At 40.1% G+C, this 11,833-nt stretch overlaps 2 protein-coding genes across 2 annotated transcripts in view; one reads left to right on the plus strand and one right to left on the minus strand.

Moving 5' to 3' along the window:
- The window catches only part of snx13 (sorting nexin 13), a 67,121-nt gene extending 62,888 nt beyond the window's left edge, over positions 1–4,233 (plus strand). The window contains 4 exon segments of the mRNA XM_034160705.1: positions 491–636; positions 992–1,060; positions 1,134–1,246; positions 2,861–4,233. Of these exon segments, the coding sequence (XP_034016596.1) occupies positions 491–636; positions 992–1,060; positions 1,134–1,246; positions 2,861–3,096 (564 nt within the window). The 3' untranslated portion in view covers positions 3,097–4,233.
- Positions 4,234–8,631: 4,398 nt separating this feature from the next.
- dmac1 (distal membrane arm assembly complex 1) lies at positions 8,632–11,770 on the minus strand. Its single transcript, XM_034160704.1, has 2 exons — positions 11,405–11,770; positions 8,632–8,877 (listed from the first exon to the last, which is right to left on the minus strand). The coding sequence occupies exons 1-2, from the start codon at positions 11,601–11,603 to the stop codon at positions 8,816–8,818; spliced, it is 261 nt and encodes an 86-aa protein (XP_034016595.1). The 5' UTR covers positions 11,604–11,770; the 3' UTR covers positions 8,632–8,815.
- Between the last annotated feature and the right edge of the window lie 63 nt (positions 11,771–11,833).

Raw genomic sequence — 11,833 nt, forward strand, 5'->3', positions numbered from 1 at the left:
CATTTTCTAATAATTACACCAACAGTTGTTGTCTTCTCCCCAGGCTGCTTGCCTGTTGTCCTGTAGTCCACGTTCAAGCAGGTGCAATTAATACAGGTAAAGAGTGCAGAATAGGACGGCTTCTTAAAGAAGAACTAACAGGTCTGTGAGAGACAATTCTTGCATGTTGGTAGGTGATCAAATACTTTTTATGCAATAAAATGCAAATTAATTATTTAAAAACCATACAATGTGATTTTCTGTTTTTTTTTTTGTTTAGAGTCTGTCTCTCACAGTTGAAGTGTACCTACAATAAAAATTACAGACCTCTACATTCTTTGGAGGTGGGAAAACCTGCAAAATCGACAGTGGATCAAATACTTATTTTCTTCACTGTATGTCATAGCAAGATTAAAAAAACCTATCCAAGTGAAATTCACTTTCTGACAAGTGTGACTTGAAACATATGAAAATATGAGTTTGTTTCTGTTTAAAATGTCTGCGTGTGCAGGTGGATGATAACATCCCGCTGCGGGTGATGCTGCTGCTGATGGACGAGGTGTTTGACTTGAAGGAGAAAAATCAGTGGCTGCGCCGGAACATTAAGAACCTTTTGCAGCAGCTCATCAGGGCCACATACGGAGACACCATCAACAGGTACTCAGACGGAAACACTCTTCAGACAGTTGGGGTCCCTGCTTACAGTTATAGTAGAATGTTCCATGGGTGTAATAATACCTATTGTAAATCCCATAGGAATTGGTTAAAATGTGATTGTTTTTGAATGTCTTTGACCCCAAAGTTACTTCATTTTCTAGATGAAAAATCAAGCCTAAGTACTGTTATCGATATGGTTTTTCAAGTAAATGATGTTAGGCTAACTTTTTTTTTGACACGTTGCATGACCCAATATTCAGTCTGTGTCTAAATAGCAGAATCAGTTCAGTCCCAGCTAAGAGTAAATTGGATTGAAGCTCACCTACTGTACACTTCTGCTGATGGTCCTCTTTAGGAAAATTGTGGATCACGTGGATTACTTGACTTCACCAGAGCAGGTGGCGGATTATGTCAAAAAGTTCAGGTAACTTCTTCTTCTCCGTCGCATATGTCTGTGATGTTTTCTGTCTAAACTCTTGTGGTTCTGATCTGTTCAGGGATTCCTACTGGCCTAATGGAATTCTGGCTGAGACGCCACCTTGTCGGGACAAGAACATCCGCATGAGGACACGAGTAGCTGCCAAAACCAGCTTGCTGGGCATCATGCCAGGTGAAAAGACAAAACACTCTGACTTCATAAAGAAGTAATGCTTGAGACAGATGCCAGGAGTATACAGTTCTTTAAACATAACCTCTGCCTTAAAGCAACAAGGATAATTTGTTTTTCTAAGAAGTAAATCATCATCTTCTTCTGGCTGCTGCCATTACTGGTTGCCACAACAGATCTTCCAGCTCATCTCATCCTGTCCTCCACGTTTTGCTCCATCAAACTAAACCCCCTGCATGTTCACTGTCAACACATCTGTAATACCTCCTGTGTAGTCTTCCTCTTCACCTCCATCCTCAGCATCCTTCTCCCATTATACCCAGCATGCCTCCTCTTCACATGCACACACTCATCTCTCACATTGTCTCCAAACCATACAACCTGCACTGCCCATGAAAATCTTTATTCCTAATCCTGCCTATCCCGGTCACTCCCACGGAAGCTTCTTTAGCACTGCCATCTTATGTGTTTTTGTCAGTGCCACCTGCTCCCACCCACACAGTAGTCTTGTAATCTTTCACTTCTGCAGATACCAACATCTACCCCAAATATCTGAAGTCATTTACTGTTGTCACCTTTACTCCTTGCTCACTCTTAACTCATGTAAATGTACTTTGTGTTCCTCTGACTGAATTTGACTTTCACCCCCCTTCTCTCCAAAGCATACCTCCATCTCTCCAAATTCACTTGAACATGCACACAAATATCGTAGTCCATGGAGAAATTGCTCAGAGTGAATCCTTGATGGTGGATTCGTGGTTAGCACTGTTGCCTCACCGCAAGGAGGTTGTGGGATTGCGTTCCACCTGAGCCTTTCTGTGTGGAGTTTGCATGTTCTCCCTGTGGTCGTGTGCATTCCCTGTGGGTGCTCTGTCTTCTTCCCACTTCCAAAGACATGCAGGTTAATGGTAATGGTGATTCTAAATTGGCCATAGGTGTGCGTGCGTGAATGTGTGTCTATCTGGCGTGCTGTCCAGGTTATACGTCATGCCCTATGACTGCTGGGATCGTCTCCAGCTCCCCAGTGACCTTTGATTGGAGTAAGCGGGTATGGAAAATGAGTCCTTGATGCGATCCCACCTGTCATTCTTACTGCACACCTCACCACTTTCACACTATCATCCATATCCTGCAACACCCTGATATAGTATTTCTCTGCCACTCTAGACTTTCTCTTGCCACTCTGTCTTAAGTTTTCTCTAAATCCACAACCACTCAGTGCGACACCTCCTGGCCTTCTCTATACCTTCCGGTCAGCACTCTTATCAGCCTGCTATGAGTTACACCACCAACATTCAAGTTACGAACTTATGCTTCTCAGCACCACACTTCTACTCTTCTCCCACTCCTTTCACCCAACAGGAGCCTAGTGTTCAGTATTCTCTGCTGGAAAGAGTAGCGGCAGCTATTGTTATTAACCCGAGCCTTGAATGGATTGGTATGAGCTGCATATTTGATTTGGCACAAGTGTCTGGCCCTGGGACCAGTACTCAAAGCACACTGGTTTCAAAGTTGTTTATGTACCTTCTTTTAAAGTGACCAAACATCAGGTGGCTTAATAATGACAGTGCTGTCATTGCGCACACACTCACTTCAGCGTTTCTCTGCCCGCCACAGACGAGCTGAAGCACATCATCGGCGCTGACACCACACGGAAAGGCATCCTGCGTGTCTTTGACATGTTCCAGTACCAGCCCATGAACCGCCGACTCGTCTACGTTTTCCTGGAGGGCTTCTTGGAGACCATGTTCCCTCAGTACAAATTCCCCGAGCTTTTCATCAAGCTGCACTCTCGCTCGCCGCGCATACACAGACAGAGCCAGAAACACAAAGCGTCCTCCCTGAAGAGGTGACAGGAACGGACGCCGACGCCGGGAGAGGGGCTGAACACAGACTTGAGACTACAGCGCCGCAGCCCGACCTGACAGTCCAGGTGTGTGCGCGATTTCTGCCCCCCACCCCCCATCTTCAAGTGGCAACACTCCACTGATCCAGCTGAATATCTCTGTTCGAGCAGACATGATGGCAAATACGTCACAGACGAGCAAACACAAATCCTCTAATTTGCACGAAGACTTGAACACAGAAGTCTTTTTATCTGGACCACACGATGCTGCTTTTTGTCCCGGTCTAGAGAGCAGACCTTGGATACTGTATTGTTTTTAAATGAAAGGTGTCATCGGCACAGACCTGCACCTTGCCTTACCTTCCCACTTCAGTCTCAGCAAACTGACCAATCACGTTGTCTCACATTCACCCCCTCATGCTGTATGTTTGATCTGCACAAACTGCACACATGCAATGACACCTTTTCACAGCAACCAAATATGTCAATCGCACTGGTCAAGAGGCCCTGTTTTTTTTTTTTTTGTTTTTTTTGTTATGTGACTAAACAAAGATGGGTCGAAAATTTTTTTTATTTTTTTTTAATCATAAGCCTTTGTTCCAACCTCAGTTTATCTTGAAACATGAGCCTTTTTCCTCCTCTTTCTGTCCTTTTTTCCATAGTATTATGTCACATGATCATCACATAGGCCACACCCCCTTTTAAGATACTGCTGTCTCACAATGACCAAATCACTTGCTGCCGCATACATGTGTTCACCGGTTTAATGTGGGGATAATCTGCAGATTACTGTGCTTCTTGTGGTTAATTGTGAACAGACGACCTTTACTGCCCTTAAAGGAGAAACAAGGACACGAGCTCGGACTGGCTGGGGGAGTGCATGTCGAAGAATGCCTAATCTGGATTTGGCTCATCCAGCAGGGATTTTGCATGAAAGTGCAGTCAGAAAGCTTGCCAGCTCATGAAGCAGCCTTAAAAGAAAAGAAGGAAAAAAAAAGACTGTAAATGTTGATCATGTGATGGTCACAAAGAAAGAAATATTAGAGCTGCATATTAATCCCAAATCACTTTTTATTTTAAGAAAATGTCTTTAACTTTGTGCAATATTTTTCTTTAATGCATGTGCATTTAAGTCATTGTACAACCCCTGGCAAAAATTATGGAATCACCGGCCTCAGAGGATGTTCATTCTGTTGTTTAATTTTGTAAAAAAAAAGCAGATCACAGACATGACACAAAACTAAAGTCATTTCAAATGGCAACTTTCTGGCTTTAAGAAACACTATAAGAAATCAAGAAAAAAAGATTGTGGCAGTCAGTAATGGTTACTTTTTTAGACCAAGCAGAGGAAAAAAATATGGACTCACTCAATTCTGAGGAATAAATTATGGAATCACCCTGTAAATTTCCATCCCCAAAACTAACACCTGCATCAAATCACATCTGCTCGTTGACATTAACCCTATGTCATGAAATTGACCCTATGTGTCTTTTTGCAAGGAATGTTTTCAGTTTTTGCTCTATGGCAAGATGCATTATCTTCTTGAAAAATGATATCATCCTTAAACATCAGAAAAGTGTCCAAAATATCAACGTAAACTTGTGCATTTATTGATGATGCAATGACAGCCATCTCCCCACTGCCTTTACCTGACATGCAGCCCCATATCATCAATGACTGTGGAAATTTACATGTTGTCTTCAGGCAGTCATCTTTATAAATCTCATTGGAACGGCACCAAACAAAAGTTCCAGCATCATCACCTTGCCCAATGCAGATTCGAGATTCATCACTGAATATGACTTTCATCCAGTCATCCACAGTCCACGATTGCTTTTCTTTAGCCCATTGTAACCTTGTTTTTTTTCTGTTGAGGTGTTAATGAGGTCTTTCGTTTAGCTTTTCTGTATGTAAATCCCATTTCCTTTAGGCGGTTTCTTACAGTTTGGTCACAGACGTTGACTCCAGTTTCCTCCCATTCGTTCCTCATTTGTTTTGTTGTGCATTTTCGATTTTTGAGACATATTGCTTTAAGTTTTCTGTCTTGACGCTTTGATGTCTTCCTTGGTCTACCAGTATGTTCGCCTTTAACAACCTTCCCATGTTGTATTTGGTCCAGAGTTTAGACACAGCTGACTGTGAACAACCAACATCTTTTGCAACATTGCGTGATGATCTACCCTCTTTTAAGAGTTTGATAATCCTCTCCTTTGTTTCAACTGACATCTCTCGTGTTGGAGCCATGATTCATGTCAGTCCACTTGGTGCAACAGCTCTCCAAGGTGTGATCACTCCTTTTTAGATGCAGACTAACAAGCAGATGTGATTTGATGCAAGTGTTAGTTTTGGGAATGAATATTTACAGGGTGATTCCATAATTTATTCCTCAGAATTGAGTGAGTCCATATTTTTTTTCTCTGCTTGGTCTAAAAAAGTAACCGTTACTGACTGCCACAATCTTTTTTTCTTGATTTCTTATAGTGTTTCTTAAAGCCAGAAAGTTGCCATTTGAAATGACTTTAGTTTTGTGTCATGTCTGTGATCTGCTTTTTTTCTACAAAATTAAACAACTGAATGAACATCCTTTTGCCAGGGGTTGTATATTAAAAAAAAAAAAAAAAATGTACTCATATCGTTTCCCCACAAAGGTCTTTTTATCCCAACAACTTAACATTCCGTTGTTGTAAAATTTCATGTTGCAGACTTGTTTTATAAGTCTTGAGTTTTTTTTGTTTTTTTTTAAAGGTGGGAGGGGATATTTTCCACTTAAACCCCGCCCATTCCATAACAGTAGGGGGTTTTCAGCCACATGATTGGCTCACTGGGCTAGTTAGTTAAGAGGCAGCCGCACCTTTTTAATTGACGATTAATTTTTGTCTGTTCAAGTACAAACAGGTGTTGGTTGTTATGAACTGACAGCTGGAAGGACTGCCCTCCTCCTGTCCAGTAGGCTCACAGCAGAGCCGTGCCCTGCCTCCGGTAGAATCATGGCCAAAGCGCACTTACTGTAGCGCCTGTGAGGGGAAGTTCTCCAATTGGCTGAATGCCTCCCCATTCTGCTGCAGTCATTGGGTGGAGCAGCCCTGGTGGACTCTGATTGGCTGAGGATATTATTTTTTTCTTCCCAAAGGTGGAGGAGATGTCACCTTTTACTGTTCTGCACACCTCTCCGTACAGGAAGGCTCGTCTTTTTTTTTTTTTTTAACCCCCAGTGTCAGACTCTACGGTTATGAAATTTGTGCATATCTGTGTACAGTATGTGTTAATATTGTGCCTAAATGTAATGTCAACTCTATTTTCATATTTTTCTTTAACATAAAAAAAATCTGAATGTCACAATCGTTTTACGCGACTGAATCAACTTTAGGATGTTTTTTGCATCATGCTTATCAAACTCTTCCATGTGAGCAACTGTGCTCAGATCAGTATAACACTAATAAAAGGTAACTCAGACTAACAGACCCGTGTTGTTTCACCCATTTTATGTATTTACAGCAAGTAGCTGCTGGTGTAAATACAAAACAGCTGCAGTCACTGAACATTTTTGCAATGAGCATTTTTAACCATGTTGACACCTCATATACAGAAGAAACTAGTTGAATGAAAATACAAAAATTAATAAATATGAAAAAATTACACATTAATACTCTTCTGTTCCATGTGAGCATTCTCGTCTAATTAATTCAGTACTCACATCTGAGTAATCACTGATGTCAGACAGCAGATCTTATTTTAATCATTGATCTATTTTAGTAACAGATCAGCAAAGTTGTTCCACTCAAGAGATTAACTCAACAGAAAGAAAAGAATCACACTTAAGTATCTTTGTACTTGTGATGATGTAATGCACAAGAAGGTGAATTGTTTACATTGCTGGGGGGGAGGGAAAAAAATTGACACTAAAATTTAAACTATACAGCCAGTCCAAACTAGAGTGCGAAGGGCCCTGTGGGTTACCGGATCAATTAAATCCCAATGCAAAATGGCCATTTTCAGCATAAAAATGCAAACAAGTCTACACACATAATTTTGGGACGGGAACAATGTCAATGACCAATATTGTGCCCTTGTTAAATTAGAAGAAAAGTTATCGGACAGTTTGAAAAAATTGGGTCCAAATACCCAAATTGGATGAATCTCTGGCTACACTTTTTTTTGACTTGAAATATCTCAATCCATATTACGCCAAATTAGAAAAAAATTTTTGATAGCTCCATGGGCGCAATTTGGTGGGGGATGGGGGGGGCGTGTTCCCCCACCTTTTCAACCAGGGGGGAAAGAATATGGTATGTCCCCCCCACCTTCTGACGTGTGTGTACTTGAAACATGCAATGTCAGTCTTATGTGCAAAACCATGTCAGAATAGTATCTTTGTTTCTGCAAGTTTATATTTTTAGCAGCCCAGCTTGTTTACAACAGCAGGGGTGGTGGCCAAGTGGTTAATGCGCTTGGTTTCAGTTCAGAAGGCTCCGGGTTCAAATCCCACCCCTGCCACATTTCTCCATGTAATGTGGAGTTGCGTCAGGAAGGGCATCCGGCATAAAACCTGTGCCAATTCAACATGCAGATCCACCCCGAGTGTAAACAAGGGAGCAGCTGAAGGGACTTACCTATTGACTTGTTTACAACACCCGTTTCTTGTTTGTCACATTTGGAATTTTCTGGGACTGCATTTGCCCAGATTTGAAACCAAAAATAGTTGCATCTAGGGACTAGTGTCTACACATAAGTATCAATGGACCATATGCTAATTTACTAAATTCTGAAAGTTAGAAAAGGAAATCAGAAAAGCTATCTGGGACCTCAGAAAGCCCATCTGCAATTATTGCTTGATCTCCAAAATCAGTCTATGCAAGCGAAATTATGTTCAGTATGAGTTTTGTCATTAGTGCCACTTCGAAAATTAAATTCATGATAATTTATCCTAAACTTATGATCTGTTTTTTTTTTTTTCAAACTGTTCAAATTGTTTTTTTGCAAAAACAAATCTTGAGAAAAAAAAATACGGTATGTGGTAGTTAATAATTATTAAGAGCCTGTTCTTTCATATTTATGAATACATTTTACCACATTGCAGTTTTTTTTTTTTTTTTTTAATGAAAACTCAACCTATCATTCTTTTTGAGTTCTACACATGTGGTGATACCGTATTTACACCAGGATGTTAATAAAATCAATGCTGGCTATTCTCAGAATAAAGTACTTATATCTACAGTTTCAAACTGCATAACTTAAATGGTGTCCACTTTATGGTCTTCTCAAAACATTAAAATTACTGTTCTCGATGCTCAGAATGCATCTGAGCTGATCTAGAAACCGTTGGCTTCTGGGGGCCTAAAGCAGCCCCCGGACCCCCGGCCTATGTGTTCCGGCCCTGCGGGCCTTGCACTTTGTCTCCCCCAATTTCTAGTTCTAAATTGCGCCCTTGGATAGCTAGCAATAAACGGACACCAACAACTACACTGGACACCACGCTGTGACAGGGTTAGCCTGTAACCCCCCCCAAAAAAAAACTATCTGGGAAACTGTGAGGAATAGAAAACAGTAATTTGTTGTTTTGTTCATTAATAGCAGTAGATGAAACAACTGGTAGAAGTTTTAACCAGTACTTTTAATTTGATCGACATTCAGACGTCTTTGGCTCAAGATGTACTTAAAAAAAAAAAAAAAATCTTTGTCCTGTTTGGAACCTGAAGTCTGTGATCAGTTTGTGTATTTCCAGTCTTCATGTCTTCTTTACATCTCCAACTGGGTCAAAGATGATCACTGCCCCAAGTGCAGCCAAACCTGAAAACAAATGACTGAGCAGTAAGACCACAACAATCACAAATTACTAGTGCAGTGCCTGTAGGAAGTTTTTTTTTTTCCTTTTATGGGGAGCAAATACCACTTGCACTGCAAAATAATAACAGGATTCAGTTTGTTGTTGGCATATCAAATTAAAATGATGTTGAACAAAGAAAGATATCAGTTAATACATTTGGTTGCTGTCATTTGATGATTAACTTCACACCGTTCAAGGTTATTAGCATTAACTATAGGGATGGGTATTGATAAGATTTTACTGATATTGATAACTTGGTAGGCATTGGCGATAGAGTAAGGTAACATTCCTTTGTGTGTGTGTGTATGTATGTGTTTTTAAGATAACCACAAACTAATTCCATGCTTTCTTAAATTCAAATGAAACACAATTATTAGTTATTGAATTAAGTGTTGAAGCTTGAAAAAAAGAATAGTGCAAGGTTTTGATTAACGTTATATTATTTGAATACAGTATTTCATATTGTTTTCAAAAATCAGTTTTATTATGTTATATGAAAATAAAAAGATTCCTATTAAACAGGTTATTAGAAGAGACTCAGAAAAAATTAAACAGAAAATTTACAAAATTTGAAACAGTACGCCACCTCCTGAAGACAGTTTATTTAAACTTGAACTCACAGCAAATATAAGATTTTATTCAGCTTATGTACTTACTGAAACGTTGCACAAATAGTGGGAAATTTGTTGGTATTAGCAAAAAAAAAAAAAAAAATTTAGCTAGTGTTGTCAAGTTAAACTCAGTCGCAAGGAACACTGACAGCATGTGTTTCACAGTAAAAGTATTTGCCCGGTTGCTGGCATTAAACGTTCTATTGTGAACTGTGCAAGCAACATGAAATATCTGATATTTAATTTTGCTACCAGTAACATCAGCGAGCCACGCCATCTTGTAAATATGAATGTTACAATGTTAACCAAAATAAAAGTTTCAAAATAAAGGTTTTGAAAATTAATTCCCAAAATTTTCATAATAAAGGATGCACATCATCGTGCTATGCACATGCCATATCTGAAAGCTGAGGCCGATCAGACAAACAGCCAGAGAGATAAGCGAACCACATACCCACACGCAACTTGAATTTATGCTGTCTGTATGACGGTGGTGCAATATATCGTATGTTTGAAGTTTTAATCATTCAGAACCATATGTAACTACATTTTCTGATAATTTTGCCAGCAACACTGCATACTTGGTAAGTAAGTCCCTTCGGCTGCTCCCTTGTTTGCACTCGGGGTCGCCACAGCAAATCCAAGGTGGCTCTGCATGTTGAATTGGCACAAGTTTTACGCCGGATGCCCTTCCTGATGCAACTCCACATTACATGGAGAAATGTGGTACCAGCAATTATTTAATATTCAGTAGATAATACCTAGTCTACACTGGCAAACTTGACCAAACTTTTGTTTGCAAACATTACCAAACACCGCGTTTGCTTATGTTTGGCTTGGGCGTCCATATTATCGAACAGTACCAAACATTACCAAACAAATGTTTGGTAATGTTTTCCAATGTTTTGTACTTTCCCTCCAAAAATTATCAGAAACAATGGCAAAATTCAAGAGAGAAGTCATCAGGGCATCTGCAGCAGTAATATGTGTAATTGCTGTGGAACGTCGCCGCTGCCGCCAAAAACAACACAAGCCTCGCTTGTGATGCAGATCCTGAATTAAGAAAAGACAAGTATGGGGCCTACAATTGCCTTCTTAAAGAAATACAGTCCTCAGACAAACCAAGTTATAAGAACTTTCTGAGGATGGATGAGGCAGCTTTTGAGGAACTCCTTCAGAAGGTGGAGCCACTGATACAAAAGCAAGACACACACTTGATTATGGTGTTGTATAGGCATGGATGTTTCTCGTATTCTGTATCTTCAAATCCCCACACTCTTTCCTTCTTGGAGACTGCCATTTTGTCCAACTAGTAATTCACATGATCACCAGCTCTTCTCTGATTGGCTGTTTGTTGGCAAACAAAACAAATGTTTGCTAGTGTAGACTAGGCTTAATAGGGCTAGTTTTCGTTTTTGAATGGTAGGGGTTTTTTTTTTCTTACCAGTACCAACTGGCTGAAAACCTGCATAAATTATAAAACTTAACTGCATATATTCTATTTACCTAAATCCTAATGTGGTTAGCTGCTATGCGAAACATTACCGGCAGGGGGGGGGGGGGGGGCTTTCTGTGTGTGTGTGTGTGTGTGTGTGTGTGTGTGTGTGTGTGTGTAAAATAGCTTAGTTCATAATTAATAGCCCATAATTAGTCTAATTAATTATAAAAGTAATTTAAAAAACGGTACAATAGTACATAAAAACACATATCGTGCCTAAATAACAACAAAAAAAGTTCAGAAATATTAAAACCGTCCGAATTAAATTTAAACGAAAAATTTAGTGAGTCACGTGACTTGGTAAATCTATACTTCCGTATAATCTCTTAATTTTTTTTTAATACAGTTTGAGTTTGAAAGCTTTAGGTTTTATGTTCTTACTTGCAGCGAATGTGATCTGCGCCACGGTGCCCATAGAGGTCGGTCTGCCCAAACGAAGCGTTTTCCGGGCCTGTTGGTACACATAAACCCCGGACGCCAAGACCCCACTGCCGCAGAGGATCCGACAGCTCCAGCAGTTCTGAAAACGTTTCTTGGGCTGTGCTCCTTCTGATCCTCCGGGTGCTGCAGCTGTTGACATTATGCTAAAGCTAACACACTTTTCACTTAAAGACACACCGGCGGGGGAGGGGGGGGTGATAAAAACTAAGAAATAGAAGTTTGAACCTTGAAACAGTTTTTAGTTCAAACAGCTCCACAACATTGAAAGTGTTCTTCAGCCTTCTCGATAATCCCCGATTTTTTTTTTTTCTTCCTAAAACTACTTCCGGGTCAATTCCTGCGTTGCCAGATATCACATGGAAAAAAAAA

This window comes from Thalassophryne amazonica, chromosome 20 (assembly GCF_902500255.1).
Source record: "Thalassophryne amazonica chromosome 20, fThaAma1.1, whole genome shotgun sequence".
Classification (NCBI taxonomy): Eukaryota; Metazoa; Chordata; class Actinopteri; order Batrachoidiformes; family Batrachoididae; genus Thalassophryne; species Thalassophryne amazonica.

What these genes read in the sequence shown, in the direction of transcription:
- dmac1 (XM_034160704.1), bottom strand. Translation starts at nt 11,603, where the DNA reads ATGTCAACAGCTGCAGCACCCGGAGGATCAGAAGGAGCACAGCCCAAG. An exon ending in GCAGATCACATTCGCTGCAA is followed by an intron (nt 8,878 to 11,404) that starts GTAAGAACATAA and finishes ATTTGTTTTCAG; the next exon opens with GTTTGGCTGCACTTGGGGCA.